The sequence below is a fragment of the Trifolium pratense genome, linkage group LG5 (assembly GCF_020283565.1).
Source record: "Trifolium pratense cultivar HEN17-A07 linkage group LG5, ARS_RC_1.1, whole genome shotgun sequence".
In the NCBI taxonomy this organism is placed as follows: Eukaryota; Viridiplantae; Streptophyta; class Magnoliopsida; order Fabales; family Fabaceae; genus Trifolium; species Trifolium pratense.
In genome coordinates this window covers 23153202-23174254 of record NC_060063.1, presented here as the reverse complement: position 1 = coordinate 23174254, position 21053 = coordinate 23153202, and the positions used below count along the sequence as shown (strand labels likewise).

At 41.8% G+C, this 21053-nt stretch overlaps 1 protein-coding gene across 1 annotated transcript; it reads left to right on the top strand.

Moving 5' to 3' along the window:
* The first annotated feature begins 8167 nt into the window (after positions 1-8167).
* On the top strand, positions 8168-20949 carry LOC123886271. The gene is made up of 8 exons (XM_045935605.1): positions 8168-8187; positions 8358-8714; positions 9022-9979; positions 10079-10702; positions 10846-11926; positions 18436-19869; positions 19930-20219; positions 20307-20949. Exons 1-8 carry the CDS (start codon positions 8168-8170, stop codon positions 20937-20939), a joined length of 5397 nt encoding a protein of 1798 aa, XP_045791561.1. The 3' UTR covers positions 20940-20949.
* Positions 20950-21053: the final 104 nt, after the last annotated feature.

Here is a 21053-nt window from a genome sequence, read left to right as displayed (position 1 = left end):
ACAGGAGCCCCCCAAGTCGTTGCTCCTAGGCATAGGAGTAATGACTTAAGGTCCAGGCCCGCATGTCGAGGAGTTGTTTTCCCCGTCAATCCTAGGAGGAGTTCATGATTCATTGACTGTGACTGTTGCTCGTTTGCGCGACCAGAGTATATGTTGTTCGTAAATTTCTCTGTGGTAGGTCGAGGAGGATTTTCCAAGGAGGAAGTTTTCCTTTGCTCGCAATGCGCGCCACGATGTTCGTGGAGGAGTTCAGTGGAAGGGATTTTCCCTTTGAAAGTCATTGGTTTTTTAGTTCCTCGACGAATCGTCGAGGAAGTATTGTGTGAATTGCGTCTTGTTGGTGCTGCAAGTTTTGCGGGCACGTTCTGCGGCGTTTGTTTCGCTTGCCCGGGATTATCGGTTGCGCGTGATGTCGAGGACAGATTGATTGTAGGATATCGATGGTATCCTCGAAGAGCGCATCGTCAGATTGATGTGAGGCGAAAGGACTTGACGTTTCGCCTGCTAGCGCCACGTGTGTGGGCTACGAAGAGACGTGATGATTGTCTTGGAAACAGACGTTAATTACCTCGTTTTACGAGGGTGTTTCTTACCCGTTGGATCTATCGCGCCTTTTGATTTTCTGATAGATCAAATCTTAGCCATTTGATGGCTTTTACTCAGAGCCGTTGGATCTGATCAACGGCTGTCGTGCGATCAAGCGCATTGCTTCGCGATGCAGGGTGCAGGGGGATTGCAGTCTATAAATAGGAAAGAGGAAAATCATTTGGAACTTTTTGCTAGCTTTCTCTATTCGTTGCTTGCTGCTGCTCTCACCTACTCCCTTTTCACAGTTCACAAAGCTCCATTTCTTTTATAAGTTTAAGTTCTTCATTCAAACAGGTAATGTGTTCTACTCTGTTTTGATTTCCAAACCTAAGCCTTTGGTTTGTGTTTTCGCTTTGAATGCGTTTAGATTAGAGCAAACTTTGGTTTATTTTGGGTTTATGTGTTTTGAATGGGTTTTTCTTTCCTCATACCCATTTTGTTTGTGTTCCTTTTACTGTGTTGATTTGGGGATGCTTTAGTTTAGGCTTTGTGTTTAATCACTGTATTTAGTGTGATTTGGTGTTTATTTGTGGTGAAATCACTGCCAAATGCCAACTTTGTGCTATGATTTTTGGCGTAGTTTGAGTTTTTTGTCCGTTTTCTGGGAATATTGCCATGACAGTGTATGAACACCTGATGATTGTGATGAGCGTTTCTTCGTTTTTCTGGAAAAATGCGATGAACTTACGAAGGAGATGATGAACATCGTATGAATTTCTGGGAATTCTATGAGTTTTGCGTCGGGGAGGAAAATGTTGTTTCCTCTCCCCGTAACAAAAGTTAGGTTAGTGGAACCTTGCGTCGGGGACCTTCTCCCCGTTTTCGCCTTCGCGAGTATTTTAAGTGAAAAATGAGTTGTATGAATGTCGGGGACCTTCTCCCCGCTTTTTCTTTGAGAAAATGAGTTTGCTGAAACTCTGTGTCAGGGACCTTCTCCCCGTTTTTAGGCTTTGTTAAATGGTTCTCCTCTGTTTTTGTCTTTGTTTTGCCATTTTGATAAGGGCTTTTGGTCGGGGACAGCGTCCTCGTCCTACTTCACGCCCTTTCACTTGAATTGCGGTGAAATGGTGGATTTGATATAACTGTCGAATTCACTTTATCTTCGCTGCTTTTCAGGTATTCGAAATGTCAGACACAGAGGAGGCTACGGGGAGCCAAGCGGCATCAAAACATAAGTTGGTCGACACAATCACCGACCCGGAGCTGGCTTGGGTTGCGCCCGAGCCTCGGGGCATTGCTTCGACGATTACTGCCCAAGATCCCCGGCTCTTTACTATTGTCGAGGGGGCTGGCCCGGTCAATTGGGAACTGGTCTGTAAGATCCCTCCACGAGTGGATAGATTGAGGGGGCAGGCTTTGGTACCATGCCATCGCTCCCTTCCTTAGTGTGGTCGGGAATAGTCTGCACCTAATGGCACCGCTAATATTCCTGAAATCCAAGTTAGCGTTGACATTAGCAATGTGGTCGTCGGGGTCGGTCAAACCATCGTACGCGGGGAGCGTAGGAGGTCTCTCGAAGCCCTTTGGAATATGCTTCCTCAAGATGTCTTTGGAAAGGGGGCATCGGGGATCGCCCTCGTCACTCCCGTTGAGAGAATGGTCCTCGGAAGACCGAGGAGAATAATCGCCTGGCATGGGCGTTGGACTGCGAGATCTGCGAGGGCGGTAGCTGCCCGACGCACCCTGCTTGGACATCAGCGCCAACCCTTGAGGTGAATGGCGGCGCGGAGCTTCGTGTTTCCCTTTCTTGCCCGGGGAGAGTCTACCCTCGCGATGTGGAGGAGTACGATCCCTCTTCCGAGGAGTAACTTCGACCCTCTCTAGGTCGAGGCGTCGATGTTTGACGGCCGCCGGACGGGGAGGGGAAGGAGTAGCCTGGTGTCTTCGCGGGGGAGAGTTGGTCTTTCTGCGGCGCCGGCTCCTTTCCAGCGCGGCGATTCTTTCACTTTGTTCGTCTAGTCGACGACATTGAGCCTGCATGGCCTCCATTGTTTGTTTCAGAGCAGCAATCAAGGCTGTGATCTCGGAATTGGCCAAGGTGGCGGGCTGTCCAGCGTTGTTTGCCGGAGTTTCTTGCTTCAACTGCGGGCGTTTGCCCATTCGACGATCGGTTAGGACCTCGACGTCTTCTTCATCGGACGAGAGCGAGGTTTCCCGTCCGTCGCGGGAGTCGGTTTCTGGACCGCGCGCTACGGTGGTATCGTCACGCACCGGTGACAGAACGGTGTTATGCTGCGGCGGCGGAGATGGTGGAACGTTGAGCACGTTCTCGTCACCGGTATTGGTGTTGAGTTGCTGTGATGAACTAGCCATGATGAAGTTGTTTGTTGAAAACGGGATTGGTTTTGATCTTTAGAGTCTTGAATGAAGACAAAAGAAGGGGAAGAACTCAGTTCCCACAGACGGCGCCACTGATCTTACCTGATGATCAGAGAAGGTTGATGGCCGGTCCGTTGAGCAAGCTTCCACACCAAAGGGTGGGTTTGTACCTGTAGGTGCTCTGATGCCTAAGTCAGCAAAGAGTGCAAGAGATACAAAGAGAAGAGAGAGAAAGTATAGTGAGTAATGAATCAGAATACCTGGCTCTCCTGTACAGGAGAGCTTATATAGTGCCCCAGCGCTGGGCCAAAGGTTGGTCTATTGGGCCGGGATAACCGGCCCAATAGACTCAACTGCCAAGATAGTCCCTGTATCGTAGGGGAGGCCGTTATTTTGCCTCTATCTTGGTTGGAGATGTTCCGCTATTCGCGGGTAAGGGATAAGCTCCGTGACAGATATGGTTGGGTCAATGAGCACGTGCTAAACGTGCTGCTTAGCTGTTAAGCTATGATGGAGTGGATCAACATGCATGGATAGATGAGCACGTGTTTAACATGCTGCTTACCCATCATGTCGAGCAGGGCACGTCATTGGCTGACGTGTCGGGGAAGTCTCCCCTTATTGGGTCGTGCCCCAAATGTCGGGCAGAAGTGATTGGGCCAGCCCTTGGCCCAGTCCAGAACAGGTCCATGCATGGAGCTGCTATATATAGGATCGTCTCTAATTATTTAGAGGCCCTATAAGAATATTAAAATATAATCGAATGAAAAATGCAGAAAAAAAAAGTGACTATAAAATTTATCTTAAGGATCCTTCGCAATAGATTAATCTCTTTTATGACTTTTTATAATTAATAAATATCTCATTTTCAAATAAAGATAGTCTCAAAACTTAGATCCTATCCCATCCGGTCCTATATATAAGAAAAAGTTTGTTTTTTAGATTCATTGTAAAGTTAATGTATCTGGACTATAATGTTGTCTAGATACATTAACTTTACAATAATCTAAAAAACAAACATTTTCTTATATATAGAATCGGAGGGAGTACAATCCTTCATTTCAAGACTAGCAATCCCTTATTTTATATTCATCATTAATTCACTAATACTATTCAAGCTCGGCCCACACCCATGTGTTGGATGTGCAGCGACATCGGCCCTCAAAATTTCGAGGTCATTTTAAGGACTCAAAATTTTGTGGCCCTATAACTATATATTGGTAATGTCATTGCTTCAAAAAAAATATTTTTAATATTCTTAAAATATTAAGTGTGTATCAATATATTGGTGATAACTTTAATGTTTTTGAGTGCAAATTAAAGTCATTGGTTCAAATCCCTACAATGCATTTTTTTTACAATTTAAATAGAAAATAATTTATTTATTTTTGCAGTTTTTTATTATGGATCATTTTTAATATTCGAGCAGGACCACCAAATAGTCGGAGATGACCTTGATACTATTTACCCTATTTTTGTTAAGGCCGAAGATTAGATAGTCAATTTTATTTTTCTCCCATGTATATGGAGATACATAATGGCCCTTTTTTCCAGATTTTCCAGCAAAAAAAATCTTTTTTTTTTCTTTAAAAAAAAAAGACTTTTTTTATGATACTTATGTTTATTTCAGATTTTTTCAAAAATCATTTTAGTAAAAAAAAGAAATCATTTTTTCTTCAAAATGAAAAGCTATTTTTAATAGCTTTCTTCAAAATCTATTTTTTTGAAAACCATTTTTTAAAAAAAAAATAGATTTTTGTGATTGTAAACAAAGAGAAAATAGTTTTATATTTTCTTCAAAATCTCTACAAAAAAATCTCTAAATTTTTCTTAAAAAAAAACATTTTGTTTAAAGCTTAATCAAACAGACCCGATATGTACCAATACTTAAAAAAATAGGTCATTTCCATTAGAGATGAGATATATTTTGATGGGTTAAAATTATAAGAGTTTTTTCTTACAAAGCGTAAAATTATAAGAGTTAGGGCTTGTTTGAAACACTTCCCAAATTCTCTTTTTTAGTTTTTTAAAAACTAAAAAACTAAAAACTTGTTTTATAAAAATTTTTGAAAAAAAATTTTGAAAACCGTTTTGTATTTTTCAGTTTTGCGGACTAAAAAACTGAAACTTGTAAAATATTGTTTGGTTTTCTATTTTCATTTTCAATTTTTGAAATCAACCCAATTTCTAAGCCCAGTTGCCAATTGGTAAGGTAAGTTCAAATCAATTTTTTTTTTTTGCTTTTTTTTATAATAGAATTTTTAAATGATAAATGAAGGTGGTGGTGGTGCCGATCAACCACGGTCAACGCCAGACCTCCGGCACTGGCACAGCGCAGCACGGCAGTCGGACCAGATTTTCCGGTGGATCCACGACGGTTGGTGGCGGAGCTTTGGCGGCTGGCGGTGGTGCTCCAACGGCCGGTAACCGCCTTCCACCACTCTTTTTTTAAATTAATATAATATAATATTTAAATTATTATTTTATTTTAAAATTTTAAAAAAACTGGTTTTTTATTTTAAAAAATCTGCCTTTTTTTTTAAAAAAAACTTTTTTTTAAAAAAATTATGATTTTTTTATAATAAAAATCAGTACTTTTTTTTTTACAAAAAAAAAATGGAAAAGGTTTTACAATAATCCAAAGAACAATGTATTTATTTACAAAAATAATAGAAGGTAGTACCTTTATGTAAAAAAATTAATTTTAAAAGTAATTTTATCAAACAAATTTTTTCATTTTCTCTTTTCCAAAATAGTTTTTGAAATTAGAATTATCAAACAACTTTTTTTCTTTTTCTTTCTTGAAAACTGTTTTTTAAAATTGATTTTTAAAAGAGTTTTTAAAAACTAAAAACAAAAATTCAATCAAACGGGCCCCTATCTTCTTAGAACCTCTTTTATTTTACACTAACTCAATTCTTCCAACATACACCAAACAAAAACTAATTGTAGAAATTAGAAACTCCCAAACTAAATTCCAATACAAATTGTTGAAGGGTTTGAACTTTGATTGTTTTTTGTGGATGAAATCGGTTCCTCTGAAGGTGAATATCTTTGTCTGACGTCTCTTTTTGAATAGACTACCTACCAAGGATAATCTTCACAATGAAAGGAGCTATTAGCTCGTGTGTGCGACATCATGCGGTAAGGTAGAAAACAGAGATCATTTGTTTTTTCAGTGTGATGTTTATGGTTGTCTATGACTTCTGGTTTCAAAGTGGCTACGATTCGAGTCGGTTTTTCATGGTACCATTGGTGTACATTCATCACAGTTTCAGGGTCTTGGAGGCGCTTCCAAAAGCTCAAGAACCGCATTCACCATCATCTGGATTTCGGTACTTTTTATTATTTGAAAAGATCGTAACAGGATTTTTCAAACCGGGTCTGACATGCTTGAGTCAGGCAGAGAAGGTTAAGCTTCAAACGTATTGGTGGCTGAAATCGTGCTACATTTTCTTTGATTTTGATTACTCATATCGGAAGTTGAATCCTTTATGCTGCTTTCAAGCTCTTGTGTAATTTTTTATGTTTCTTCTTGCTAGTGGTGGCTTAACTTTTGTATAATGACTATCTCTCAGCTTCTTTCCGGCACACCTTATGCTTGAGGGGCTGCTATTTGTTTTAATATAATTTCAATTAGTTTCTTCAAAAAAAAATTCCAATACAAATTTATTTTATTACGAGTAAATTTTTGTCCTCAATAATTATTTGCCACATTACACATTTTGAAAGCGAAAAAATTCAAATCTCATATTTGAACCTATGCAACTTCATATCAATATCGATTACATCTGATTGATACAGCAACTCACGAAAATTACAACGCAGGGAAGCAAACTCTGTCACTACTTCGGTTGAGAAAGAAACTGAAGCACCAAAAGTCAATTCGGCCACCACCTTTAATATGGTACTACATGGTGTTAGAGATGAGGTGTTGTAGGGTCAACTAGAGCACAATAGTTTTATCCTTGAACCGGAAGCTAAGGCTATTAGTGATGGGGTTGCACTGGAGGTTGAACATATTCCATATAAAAATGTCCCAGAAACTCCAATTTTGGTAGTTGCTAGTGATGATGCCTATGAGGTTACTAAGGTAACGCTTAGTGCCGACTCTGGTTATACTATACCTTTTTATTTTTTGACACATGGTTATAATATACCTGAAACACAAAATGTTATGATAGTATCGGATGAGGAATTTGATGAAGAGGTCCAAGCAGAACTTCGATTGATTAAATAAGCTTGGGTTGATACGGACAAAGGTGAAAAGCATTTCACTCCAGTTATAAATAAAAGTAAAAGAAAAAGGAACAACAAATCGGCTAGGAGCATAGGGCAGACATATAACACTCTCTCTAAGGATGTCATCTTATAGGGATGGGATGGGAGGGAAGCACGGACGGATCTAGAAACTCATTCGATGGGGGGCCGGAAAATTAAACTGTCACAATAGTCTTTTAATGTATTTAAATTATGTAAAGAAAAACCTCAATGTGTCTTTTGTTAGACAGATTAATTCTCAAATATGTGTCTATCTTTTATTAGTTTGGTACTCAAGTGTGTATTGTATTGGTCAATTTGTCCAAAAAATACTAACAAAAAGACACATTAAAAATATTTATTTAATTTTAATATACCCTATTGACAACCTCGGAATAACTCATTGTTTTACCCTATATAACTCATGTGCTTGTCTTACAATATTACTAACAACTAATATTATAATATTAGTTTATATGTATATATATGATCAATGTTGTATGTGAGAGATGAATATTGGAAAATATATAGCATTTGTACATTCATATATAGGAGGAGGGGGGGCTTTGGCCACTGCCTGCCCCCCACTGAATCCGTCCTTAGGAGGGAGTAGTGTCATCGCTAGAGCTCTTTACAAATTCCCTTGGCAGGGGTGGTTATTTCGTACTACTTTTATTTTGGTTCCTTTTAGAGTAAGGTCTAGCCCCCCTTTACATGTTTTTTTCTATTTTTATTTATATTATTATGAACTATAGGTATAGGATATGAGTGTTTAGATGTACCAATGTTATTGGGACACCTACTCAATCCTTAATACTTAGATGCTCTTAACTTATAAAAAAAAATTATTTTGGTTCCTTAATAATAGAAACCAAAATTTATGAGAGAGAGAGAGAGGTAGAGAGAGAGAGAGGCGCTGTACCTAGGGCAACCCTAGGGCAGCCGTATCGGTCACCGCCTTCACCGGAAGCGAGGCACAAACGGGGGGGAGATTTATCAGATGGAGGGGATTGGATTGAGGTGAGCCATCGAAGGAAGAAAGAGCCACAACAGACATCAAGAAGGAAAGGCAGGATTGATCAATGTAAACGACACCAGAGAAACTCGTCCTCTGCAACTGGGTTCGATCCCTTCAATGATGATCGATCTTGTTCCCGCGATCATTCTCGCTGCGTTCATCATCACTACAGGTCGGCTCGCAATAGACACAGCCGCTCTCGTCGCCGTTCTCGCCGGGAATCAAGGGTGCACTGCAGACGGCGATCGCTTTCGTTAAAATCAAATCGCGAACGATATAAGACGGTGGACACGTACTCAAGGCGGCGGCAAATTTTGGAGTTTCGTTGCCAGCAGGAGGATGTTGACGATCGGGATGCGAATAGCAATAGGGGAGCAGCTGGTTTTGATAGGAATGGTGGACGGGTGGCTGGGCTTGCACGCAAATGTGACGGTGCGAAGGAGAGAGATGAACGGTGCAATGAAATGCTTTCACGTAACAGTGGGCTTGAGAGAAAAGAATTTGATAATTTGGGAACGGAGCTTAAACGGTATGTTTCGTTTTATTTTACAAATTTTCCATACCAATTATCAAACTTCTATCTTAGAAAAGGCTTTGAAGTTTGTGGCATGTTGGAAGATGTATTCGTCCCTAAGAAGAGAAATAGACGAGGACAACCTTTCGGTTTTGTCAAATTCTCCAACGTGAGGGACGTTAATAAACTGTTACGCGCTTTGAATAAAGTTCATTTCGGTCAATTTTGTGTCCGTGCTAGATTAGCCAGTTTTGATCGCCGCAATCCATCGACGGGGCAACAAATGGAATCAGAGTGGCCTTGCTTGACGAAGGAACCATAGGCCAGCTTCGCGAGAGGGTAGAACTGGTGAAACACGAACACAGAATTCAAGAGGCAATGATGGAGGAAGTGCACCGTTGAGACCGTCGGGCCAGAGTAGAGTTGTTAAGGATGTTGACTCCGGCAGAGGAGGTACTGGAGACTCAGAGGTTGTTCGGGTGGGAGAAGTTGAGGTTCCGTTAGCTGCACGTAATGAGAAATTGAAGAAGCTTATGCGTAGCTATAGTACGAAGCCCGATGATGTGGCCTGGGCACAAAATGGTCTCGTGGCGACTATTATTAATGGTGAGGCGGTTCCAGTTGCGCAACGTAGAATAATGGACGCAGGTTTCAATGATATCATCCTCATCCCGATGGGGGCTGATAAGGTTTTTGTCCGGAGTTCGTCAGGAAATGATGTGAAGGCCATTTTCAATTCGGCTAAAGAGTTTTTTCAGCTCATTTTATCGAGCTGGAAGTGTTGGGATAACCATGGACAGGATTATAGAAGAGGTGCCTGGGTGCGTTTGTATGGTGTCCCGCTGCAAGCCTGGAACGAGGATTTTTTCAAGTTATGCGTCTTTGATTGTGGCAGGCTTTTACGAGTGGATAATAGTTCGTTGGAAAAGGAGCGTATAGATTATGCCCGTGTTATGATAGCTACACCTAATCTGGAAATTGTCAACACAGTCGTGCATGTATTGGTTGACGGTATCCAAATTGAGGTGAAAATAATGGAGGAATGGGGTTATTCCCTCGGGGAGGATAATTGTCTATTTGGGGACGACGACGATTCAGTGACATCTCAACCCAATCTTGAAGAGGGGCAGTGTGATCCGGAAGCCAGCCGTCATCTTGACAATATGGTTGAGAATTTTGTAAAAGGGTTGAATGTAGAAGATGAAATAGGATCGCAGGAGGATTTTGAATGCTCTAATTTGGGAGGACGAGTGGAGGGCGGATGTAAGAATGTTGGAGAGGTATGTGAGTATTCTTCTATTAGGGGTAAAGAGAACGTAGATTGAAGTAAAGGATGCGCCCCTTTAATTGGAGATTCTCCTACATCGAGAGGAAGCCAGGGCAGTGTTTCGATTTGTTCGCCAGCTAATGGAAATGGGTGCTTTACCGGCATCAAAGGGAGTGATGGGTCATTATCATTTTCGTCTAATGGAAACCGTGCTTTATCTTTCCCTCCAGGAGTGTCACGTCCTATGTTATCGGGGCCATGGAGTTGGGAGTGTTTGAATGATCTAAACCAAAGGGATGTCGGAGTAATCTTCTCTGCTAGTAAAGGCCCTCGTAAAGAAGAGCGCATTGGTGAAGGCTTAAAGAAGAATGGTCAGGAGGATCCTAAGCGGAGAAAAGGAGGGGGAGTTTTTCGGCATACGGTATCTAGTCTTAAGAAAGTAGCCAGAATGCCTAGCAAGGAACGTGCTGAGGTTTTAAAAGCGGTAAAAAAGATTAAGCATCGTAGTAGAGACAGTGGAGAGGTTGTTAAGGCTGGTGGTGAGCGTCATCCAGTTCCTTCCACCGAGTCGCCCTCGACGACTTCTAATGATTGGAAGCACTGGGTAGTTATGCAGGGTAATGATAAGGTGGCTGCAGACGATGTAAGATCGGTAGGGGAAGCTATAGGAGTTCAGATCACAGGTGGTTCTAAGAATATGTTTAGCGTGCTCGCTCGGAAAGGTAAACAAAAGCAGGTGTCGTCGGGACAGACGCAGGGAGTAGGGTGTGTTCGATGAAGATTGTCTCTTGGAATGTTAGGGGTCTGGGGGGGTTAGCGAAGAGGCAGGAGGTTCGTAAGTTGGTAGGGTATCAACACCCTTTTTTGTTATGTATCCAGGAAACTAAGTTGCAATCTTGCGATGATGTTATGTGTTCGACTTTTTGGGGTAACTCTCCTCATGGATTCTCCTATCGTCCTTCGGTGGGTGCTTCAGGAGGGCTCTTAACTTTATGGGACACAGCTGAAGTAGAGCTGTGGTCGTCTGAGAGTTTCGAGAACGTTTTGTGGTGCCATGGTATTTTTGTTAGGTCTGGTGAGGAGTTTTATATAGCCAATGTTTATGCGCCTTGTGATTCAAGGGCTAAACAGGTTTTGTGGGACTCTTTGTCAGCAAAAATTCAGGCGTTAGGGAGTGTTAGGGTGTGTGTTTGTGGGGATTTTAACGCCGTCAGATGTGTGGACGAACGTCGTTCAACCAATGATGGGTATCGGCAGTCAGACCATATTCCTTTTAACCGTTTTATTGATGACAATTCATTGATTGATCTTCCGTTGTGTGGCCGAAAGTACACCTGGTTTAAAGGAGACGGGCGTTCCATGAGCCGCTTGGACAGATTTCTGCTGTCTGGGGAGTGGTGTTTGACTTGGCCTAATTGTACGCAGGTAGCCAGGATGAGAGGGCTCTCTGATCACTGTCCCTTGGTTCTGGCAACAGATGAGGAGGACTGGGGACCCCGGCCTCTGAGGATGTTGAAATGTTGGAAAGATGTCCCTGGATACCATCTTTTTGTGCGTGAGAAGTGGAATTCCTTTCAGATTGATGGTTGGGGAGGTTTTGTACTTAAAGAGAAGTTTCAAAGGATTAAGACGGCCTTGAAAGATTGGCATTCATCTCACACTCAGAATCTGCCAAGTCGGATCGAATCTCTTAAGGACCGGTTGACAGTGTTTGATGAGAAGGGGGGTGAGGAGGCTCTATCTGAGTCTGAGTTAGCGGAGTTTCGTGGGGTCTCGTTGGATATTCATTCTCTTTCTCGGTTGAATGCTAGTATTTGTTGGCAACAATCTCGGTCGCGGTGGCTCAAAGAAGGGGATGCAAATACTAAGTATTTTCATTCAGTCCTCGCGAGTAGGCGGAGGGGTAATGCTATTTCTTCGCTGCAGGTGGACGGTATTATGGTGGAGGGGGTGTCATCTGTAACACCCTAACCCATACTACCCTTAAAAGACGTAATTTTAAAAACTTTTTAACAAGTGTAAAGGCAGAGTGCCACGCGGTAATTAAAACACAAGCATACACACAGAGCGTCATGAAATTTAACATGAAAAGCAACAACGGATTCATTCAAACCAAGCATGCATATATATACATATATATATACATAAGCCATATTCATCCCTAAGGATGTCACTTATACAAGAACTAGCATATCAAAAAGGTAACACCGATATACGATGAAAGCCAAGCGAAAACCCCGACTCGATGTTACATTACCAGAGCATTTACTATTTACAAACTCTAGTCAAAAGCTAGTACTAAGAGGAGTAATCTATGCTAAGTCTCCTCACCAAAAGGTACTTCAACACCACGCTAGAACAGCAGTCTAAACGTCGGCACAATCCTCAGCCTGAATATCTGAACCCCCAAAGGTCCAGCAAATAACACAAAGCAGAGAGTTAGAAAACATAATCGCATATCATACGAGTATAAGAAAGGTCTTACACTTTCGAACTATATCATACATATTCTAACTCACGTCAAAACATCGCACTAAACGATTATCAATTAATAAAGTTCAACACAATTCAACCAAATAATGTCACGTACCAGTTATCAAATATATATGCGCATTTACCCTAAGGTATCTAATGCCAATTAATTCACTGTCATGCCATCCCTAGACATAACTAAATGCATGTGGTACCAAGATGTCTCACCAACGGTGGACCAAGAACAGTTTTATATCATGCTGGATATGCCGGAACTTACCGAACCATCTTATCTCCCTTGGATAAGCCAACACAGTTTTATATCCTGTTGGATAGCAACTCCGGACTCATGGATTCATCTAATCCGATCCTCGGCTTCATTATGGACACATAATCCATTTTCGTTATTGGAACCCAAGTTTCCAATGTTCACATACAATCATGAATGCATGTATGCATACACATATCAACCATATGAGATTCTCTAGCTCGAAGCTACACTTTTATGAATGCGGGAACACAATCCTAACACATTCACTTAACATTGCACATTAATGCCAAAACATAACATTGCTCATTTTAAGCTACAACTTATTGCATACACGTTTATCATTCATATAACGATTAACAATAAGCATTAACAGTATCAACATGTATCAACAATCATGTAAGGATACTCTTAAACCATGTTACAAGTGCCTAACCACACTTACAAACATCAACAAGAATTGCTGTCACAGAGGCCTTCGCTAAGCGAAGCCTCAGCGAGACATGGCGAACCACACCAGGAAGTCACCTGCTCATGGCGAGCATTGGCGAGCTTCAACGAACTATTCGCTGAGCGAAGGCTTAGCGAGCCTAAGCGAACCTCACCCGGGAATCACCTGCTCATAGCGAGCTTCGGCGAGATCCAGCGAACCTGTTCGCTACAGCGAACTCCTGGTCGCTTAGCGAACTACACCTGAAAGAAAATATCTGTTCTTGAGTTTCTAAGGCGGTTTAACATTAAATCAACTCAAAAATTCATTCAAACATGTTATAAATTCATATAAACAGCCATTCCAAACATATATGGTATCAAGGAACATTAATCATCCCTTCCAAACATCCAAATACCTCTAACAATCAAAATCATGCCAATTACTTGAGTTTTAAGCAACTTTCATAAACTTTTTCAACATGATCCAAATACATGCATATTTTTCATGAAATCAAACTAGTGATTAACACATACAAAGTGATGATGAAGAACATCATACTCACATACAAAAGCTTAATCAAAGTCTAAAAGAAATTGAGTGGGAGAGTTCGGGAACGGAGACATAGACAATCTCCCCTCTCCTTGCCACTCAAGAATCATGAATTCTAATCTCTTACCTTAAGTTTGGTGATGATCCAAGCCTTCTCTTGCTCAAGCTTTCTCTCTTGATCAAACCCTAGCTTAGCTCTATGGTTTTGCTCTTGCTCTACTCACTCAAAACTCAAAGAAATGAATTGTAATACTATTCATATGTTTGACTTGCTACTTATACTACTTCCCATGGTCATGAACCAAGCCCAATTGGCTTAGGCCAATTGCCTCTCACGCCCATTAAGCCCAAAACAAAGGTTCTCGCGCCTAATAACTTACGCTCGGCTAAATAATTATTCGTCGCTCACTAAAATAATAAAAGCCAATTAATAAATAAAATAACATTTAATAAAATATACGAATACGAAAAATGGGTCGTTACAATCCTACCCCCCTTAAAAGAATTTCGCCCTCGAAATTACCTAGAAACAGATCGGGATAAGAATCTCTCATCTTGCTTTCCAACTCCCACGTCGCATTCTCACCAGCCGGTCCTCCCCACACGACTTTCACGGATGCAATCTCTTTGTTTCTCAACCTCTTCACTTCTCTTCCTTCGATCCTCAAAGGCACAGTCTCGATGGTCAAGTCATCCCTCACTTGAACATCGTCTGATTCAATCACGTGTGTCGGATTAGACACATACTTGCGCAACTGTGATACATGGAAAACATCGTGCAAATTCGCCAATGATGGCGGTAATGCAATCCTATATGCAACTTTCCCAACTCGCTTCAAAATCTCAAACGGCCCAATAAACCTCGATGTTAACTTTCGCGACTTCAACGCACGTCCTACTCCAGTAGTCGATGTAACTCGTAGGAATACATGATCCCCTTCTTGGAATTCAATGTCCTTCCTCCTCTTATCATGATAACTCTTCTGTCGACTCTGAGACGCTTTCATCTTCTCACGAATCATCCGAATCTTCTCTGTTGTTTCTTGTACAATCTCTGGTCCAAGAATTGCACCTTCTCCAGTTTCATACCAACACAGAGGTGTCCTACACCTTCTCCCATACAAAGCCTCAAACGGTGCCATTCCGATACTAGAATGGTAACTGTTGTTGTATGTAAACTCTACCAACGGCAAACAAGAATCTCAATTCACGTTTTGCTCCAAAACACAAGCTCTCAACAAATCCTCTAAGGATTGTATCGTCCTCTCCGACTGACCATCTGTCTGAGGATGATACGCTGAACTCAACCTCAACTTCGTTCCTAAAGCTTCTTGCAAGCTTTCCCAAAATCTAGAAGTAAATCTCGGATCTCTATCCGAAATAATACTTGTTGGAATACCATGTAGCTTCACAATCTGCTCCACATAAATCTCGGCCAACTTAGGCACCAAAGTACCTTTCCTGATAGCAATGAAGTGAGCACACTTCGTCAGACGATCCACCACTACCCAAATCACCTCGTTACTTTTCTTGGTCTTCGGTAAACCTCCCACAAAATCCATTGCAATGCTATCCCATTTCCATTCGGGTATAAACATTGGTTGTAACAAACCAAACGGCTTCTGATGTTCAATCTTCGATTTCTGACAAGTTAAGCAGGAATAAACAAATTCAGAAATTTGCCTCTTCATTCCCGGCCACCAAAATAACTTCCTCAAATCCTGATACATCTTGGTTACTCCAGGATGAATACTCAAACCACTTCTGTGACCTTCTTCCATGATCATTCTTTTCAATTCGGGTACATCCGGTACACAAACTCTTCCGTGAAATCTCATGACTCCACTTTCGTCAATCTTGATATTGGTCTTCTTGCCTTCATAGTGTTGTAATGCGGGCTAAACGCACACAAAGTTTCAAACTTGACGGCATAGTCAGCTACCGTCATATTTCCCTGTTTCAACTCCATGAATTCCACCACTTTCTTGTTCTTCACATCCACAGGAAAATACTTAACCAAAAATTCTCTTTTAAACATTGCCCATGGTATAGCCATACCACCGGGTCCTAGCCTCAACTTGGCGTTCTTCCACCACACGTTCGCTTCCTCACGCAACACATATGTCCCAAGGGTTGTCTTCCCTTCCTCGGAACAATCCATTGCTTCAAAAATTATCTCAAGTTCCTCCAGCCACTTGTGAGCTCCATCCGGGTTGTAACCTCCGGTAAATGTTGGCGGTTTCTGCTTCATGAACCGTTCCAACCTCATCTCTACCTCTCTTCCAGGTTGATGATCTCTAACCACTATGTTGGTGAGTGCGGCCAAAGCCTCCGCAATCTGGGCATTCGTTCTTGCAGCAGCCATGATTCCTGAACGAATCACAACTAGACGTTAGAAAGTACTAACAGTGTTCCCTACACATGCTCATACGGGGAAAAGAAAAGTCCTAATTGGTTCACACGAACCGACCTGCTCTGATACCACTATTGTAACACCCTAACCCATACTACCCTTAAAAGACGTAATTTTAAAAACTTTTTAACAAGTGTAAAGGCAGAGTGCCACGCGGTAATTAAAACACAAGCATACACACAGAGCGTCATGAAATTTAACATGAAAAGCAACAGCGGATTCATTCAAACCAAGCATGCATATATATACATATATATATATATACATAAGCCATATTCATCCCTAAGGATGTCACTTATACAAGAACTAGCATATCAAAAAGGTAACACCGATATACGATGAAAGCCAAGCGAAAACCTCGACTCGATGTTACATTACCAGAGCATTTACTATTTACAAACTCTAGTCAAAAGCTAGTACTAAGAGGAGTAATCTATGCTAAGTCTCCTCACCAAAAGGTACTTCAACACCACGCTAGAACAGCAGTCTAAACGTCGGCACAATCCTCAGCCTGAATATCTGAACCCCCAAAGGTCCAGCAAATAACACAAAGCAGAGAGTTAGAAAACATAATCGCATATCATACGAGTATAAGAAAGGTCTTACACTTTCGAACTATATCATACATATTCTAACTCACGTCAAAACATCGCACTAAACGATTATCAATTAATAAAGTTCAACACAATTCAACCAAATAATGTCACGTACCAGTTATCAAATATATATGCGCATTTACCCTAAGGTATCTAATGCCAATTAATTCACTGTCATGCCATCCCTAGACATAACTAAATGCATGTGGTACCAAGATGTCTCACCAACGGTGGACCAAGAACAGTTTTATATCATGCTGGATATGTCGGAACTTACCGAACCATCTTATCTCCCTTGGATAAGCCAACACAGTTTTATATCCTGTTGGATAGCAACTCCGGACTCATGGATTCATCTAATCCGATCCTCGGCTTCATTATGGACACATAATCCATTTTCGTTATTGGAACCCAAGTTTCCAATGTTCACATACAATCATGAATGCATGTATGCATACACATATCAACCATATGAGATTCTCTAGCTCGAAGCTACACTTTTATGAATGCGGGAACACAATCCTAACACATTCACTTAACATTGCACATTAATGCCAAAACATAACATTGCTCATTTTAAGCTACAACTTATTGCATACACGTTTATCATTCATATAACGATTAACAATAAGCATTAACAGTATCAACATGTATCAACAATCATGTAAGGATACTCTTAAACCATGTTACAAGTGCCTAACCACACTTACAAACATCAACAAGAATTGCTGTCACAGAGGCCTTCGCTAAGCGAAGCCTCAGCGAGACATGGCGAACCACACCAGGAAGTCACCTGCTCATGGCGAGCATTGGCGAGCTTCAACGAACTATTCGCTGAGCGAAGGCTTAGCGAGCCTAAGCGAACCTCACCCGGGAATCACCTGCTCATAGCGAGCTTCGGCGAGATCCAGCGAACCTGTTCGCTACAGCGAACTCCTGGTCGCTTAGCGAACTACACCTGAAAGAAAATATCTGTTCTTGAGTTTCTAAGGCGGTTTAACATTAAATCAACTCAAAAATTCATTCAAACATGTTATAAATTCATATAAACAGCCATTCCAAACATATATGGTATCAAGGAACATTAATCATCCCTTCCAAACATCCAAATACCTCTAACAATCAAAATCATGCCAATTACTTGAGTTTTAAGCAACTTTCATAAACTTTTTCAACATGATCCAAATACATGCATATTTTTCATGAAATCAAACTAGTGATTAACACATACAAAGTGATGATGAAGAACATCATACTCACATACAAAAGCTTAGTCAAAGTCTAAAAGAAATTGAGTGGGAGAGTTCGGGAACGGAGACATAGACAATCTCCCCTCTCCTTGCCACTCAAGAATCATGAATTCTAATCTCTTACCTTAAGTTTGGTGATGATCCAAGCCTTCTCTTGCTCAAGCTTTCTCTCTTGATCAAACCCTAGCTTAGCTCTATGGTTTTGCTCTTGCTCTACTCACTCAAAACTCAAAGAAATGAATTGTAATACTATTCATATGTTTGACTTGCTACTTATACTACTTCCCATGGTCATGAACCAAGCCCAATTGGCTTAGGCCCATTGCCTCTCACGCCCATTAAGCCCAAAACAAAGGTTCTCGCGCCTAATAACTTACGCTCGGCTAAATAATTATTCGTCGCTCACTAAAATAATAAAAGCCAATTAATAAATAAAATAACATTTAATAAAATATACGAATACGAAAAATGGGTCGTTACATCATCCATTAGGCATGCGGTTTTTTCTCACTTTGCGTCTCACTTCAAGGCCATTAATGTGGAAAGGCCTCGGGTAGATAATCTTACCTTTAAACGGTTGCATGCGTCGGAGGTGAGTGGGCTAATCAAGCCTTTTTCTGCGGACGAAGTAAAGGCAGCTGTTTGGGACTGTGACAGTTACAAAAGACCGGGCCCCGACGGGATTAATTTTGGTTTTATTAAGGATTTTTGGGCTGAGATGCAAGGTGATATTGTGCGTTTTATTTCGGAGTTTCATCGGAATGGCAGATTGACTAAGGGTTTAAATGCCACTTTCATAGCTTTAATACCCAAAGTTGACAGCCCCCAAAGGTTGAATGACTTCCGGCCTATTTCTCTTGTGGGCAGCCTTTATAAGATCTTGGCTAAGGTGTTAGCGAATCGTCTGCGTGGGGTGATGGGTAGTGTGATATCTGAATCTCAGACGGCTTTCATTAAGGGCCGACAAATTCTCGATGGCATCCTTGTCGCAAATGAGGTAGTGGATGAGGCCCGTAAGTCTAAGAAGGAGTTGCTTCTTTTTAAAGTTGATTTTGAGAAGGCTTATGACTCGGTTGAATGGGGTTATCTGGAGGATGTTATGGGGAGAATGGGTTTTCCAACTCTGTGGAGGAAGTGCATTAAAGAATGTGTGTGTACGGCATCTGCTTCGATTTTGGTTAATGGCAGTCCGACTGATGAGTTTCCTCTTGAGAGAGGTTTAAGGCAGGGGGATCCGTTATCTCCTTTTCTTTTTCTATTGGCTGCTGAGGGCTTACATGTGTTGATGGAAGCCATGGTGGAACGCAATGTGTTTACGGGGTACAGCGTGGGCGAGCTTGCACCAGTGTCGGTGTCGCATCTTCAATTTGCTGATGATACGCTGTTGATGGGGAATAAGAGTTGGGCGAACGTCCGGGCTTTACGGGCAGTCCTTGTGTTGTTCGAGTCTATGTCTGGTTTACGAGTGAATTTTCACAAAAGCATGCTGGTTGGGGTTAACATCCCTGATTCTTGGTTAGTTGAGGCGGCGTCTGCTCTGTGCTGTAAAGTAGGGAAGATCCCTTTCCTTTACTTGGGTCTGCCTATTGGGGGTGATCCGCGGCGCTTATGTTTTTGGGAACCGGTTTTGGATCGTCTAAAGAATCGCTTATCGGGTTGGAGTAGTCGTTTCCTCTCTATTGGTGGTCGTTTAGTTTTGCTTAAATCCGTGCTGACATCTTTGCCTGTTTATGCTCTTTCTTTCTTTAAAGCTCCTTCAGGTACTATCTCTTCTATTGAATCTATTTTGATTAAATTTTTTTGGGGGGGAAGTGAGAATCTTAGGAAACTGTCTTGGATTAATTGGAATACTATTTGCTTGCGTAAGGAGTATGGGGGTTTGGGGGTTAGGCAGTTGAGGGAGTTCAACTTGGCCCTGTTGGGCAAATGGTGTTGGAGGATGCTAGTGGATAGAGAGGGTTTGTGGTTCCGAGTGTTGGCAGGACGGTATGGGGTAGTGCGAGGTAGGTTGTGTGAGGGTGGAGCATGTGGGTCGACATGGTGGAGGGAGTTGGCGCGCATTCGGGATGGTGGAGGGGAGGCAGGGAGAGGGTGGTTTATGGAGGGTGTTGTGAGGCAGTTGGGGGATGGGTCAGATACTTTTTTCTGGACCGATCCCTGGGTGGATGGTATCTCGTTACGGGAGCGTTTCGGGAGGCTGTTTGACCTGGCAGAAAACAAATCGGCTACAGTGGCTGAGATGTTTTCGCGTGGGTGGGAGGTTGGAGGGGAGGCGTGGCAGTGGCGACGTCAGTTGAGGGCATGTGAGGAGGAGTTGTTGGGGGAGTGTCAGGCTTTTCTACTTACCATCTCTCTGCAGGATCATGTTTCAGACAGGTGGCATTGGCGAACTGACCTGGATGACGGTTACACGGTTCGTGATTCTTATCAGCTCTTGACGAGTCAGGATGACGTTACTCTGGATGCTACGTCAGGTCTTATATGGCACCGTCAGGTTCCTTTGAAGGTTTCCATTTGTGCTTGGCGACTCTTGCGGGATAGGTTACCTACCAAAGCAAACCTGGTCACTCGAGGGATTTTATCTACGGAGGCGCATTTTTGTGTTTTTGGTTGCGGGGAGGTTGAGTCGGCTCAGCACTTGTTCCTCTATTGCAGCTCTCTTGGTCCTCTTTGGTCACTGGTCAGTTCATGGATTGGTTCTCCTTCGGTGACTGCTCAGACTCTTCCAGAACACTTTGTTCAGTTTACGGATTCAGCAGGTGGTTCTAGAGGTCGACGTTCTTTCATGCAGCTCGTATGGCTTGTTTGTGTTTGGGTTGTGTGGACCGAAAGAAATCATCGATTGTTTACAGGCTCAGCAAATTCAGTGCATCATACGGTGGATAAGATCAAGACGTTTTCATTTAGGTGGTTGAAAGCGACGAGTATCACTTTAGCTTTGAACTGCCATAGTTGGTGGTCTAATCCTTTGCTTTGCTTGGGTCTTGTATAGTTTCTTTTGGTTCTTGTATTTGTGACTCTTTTTGTAACTTTGTTTTAGTCTTCTTGGCACGTCTTGTGCTAAAAGACTATTATATATATATATATATATATCTCATTTTGGCTT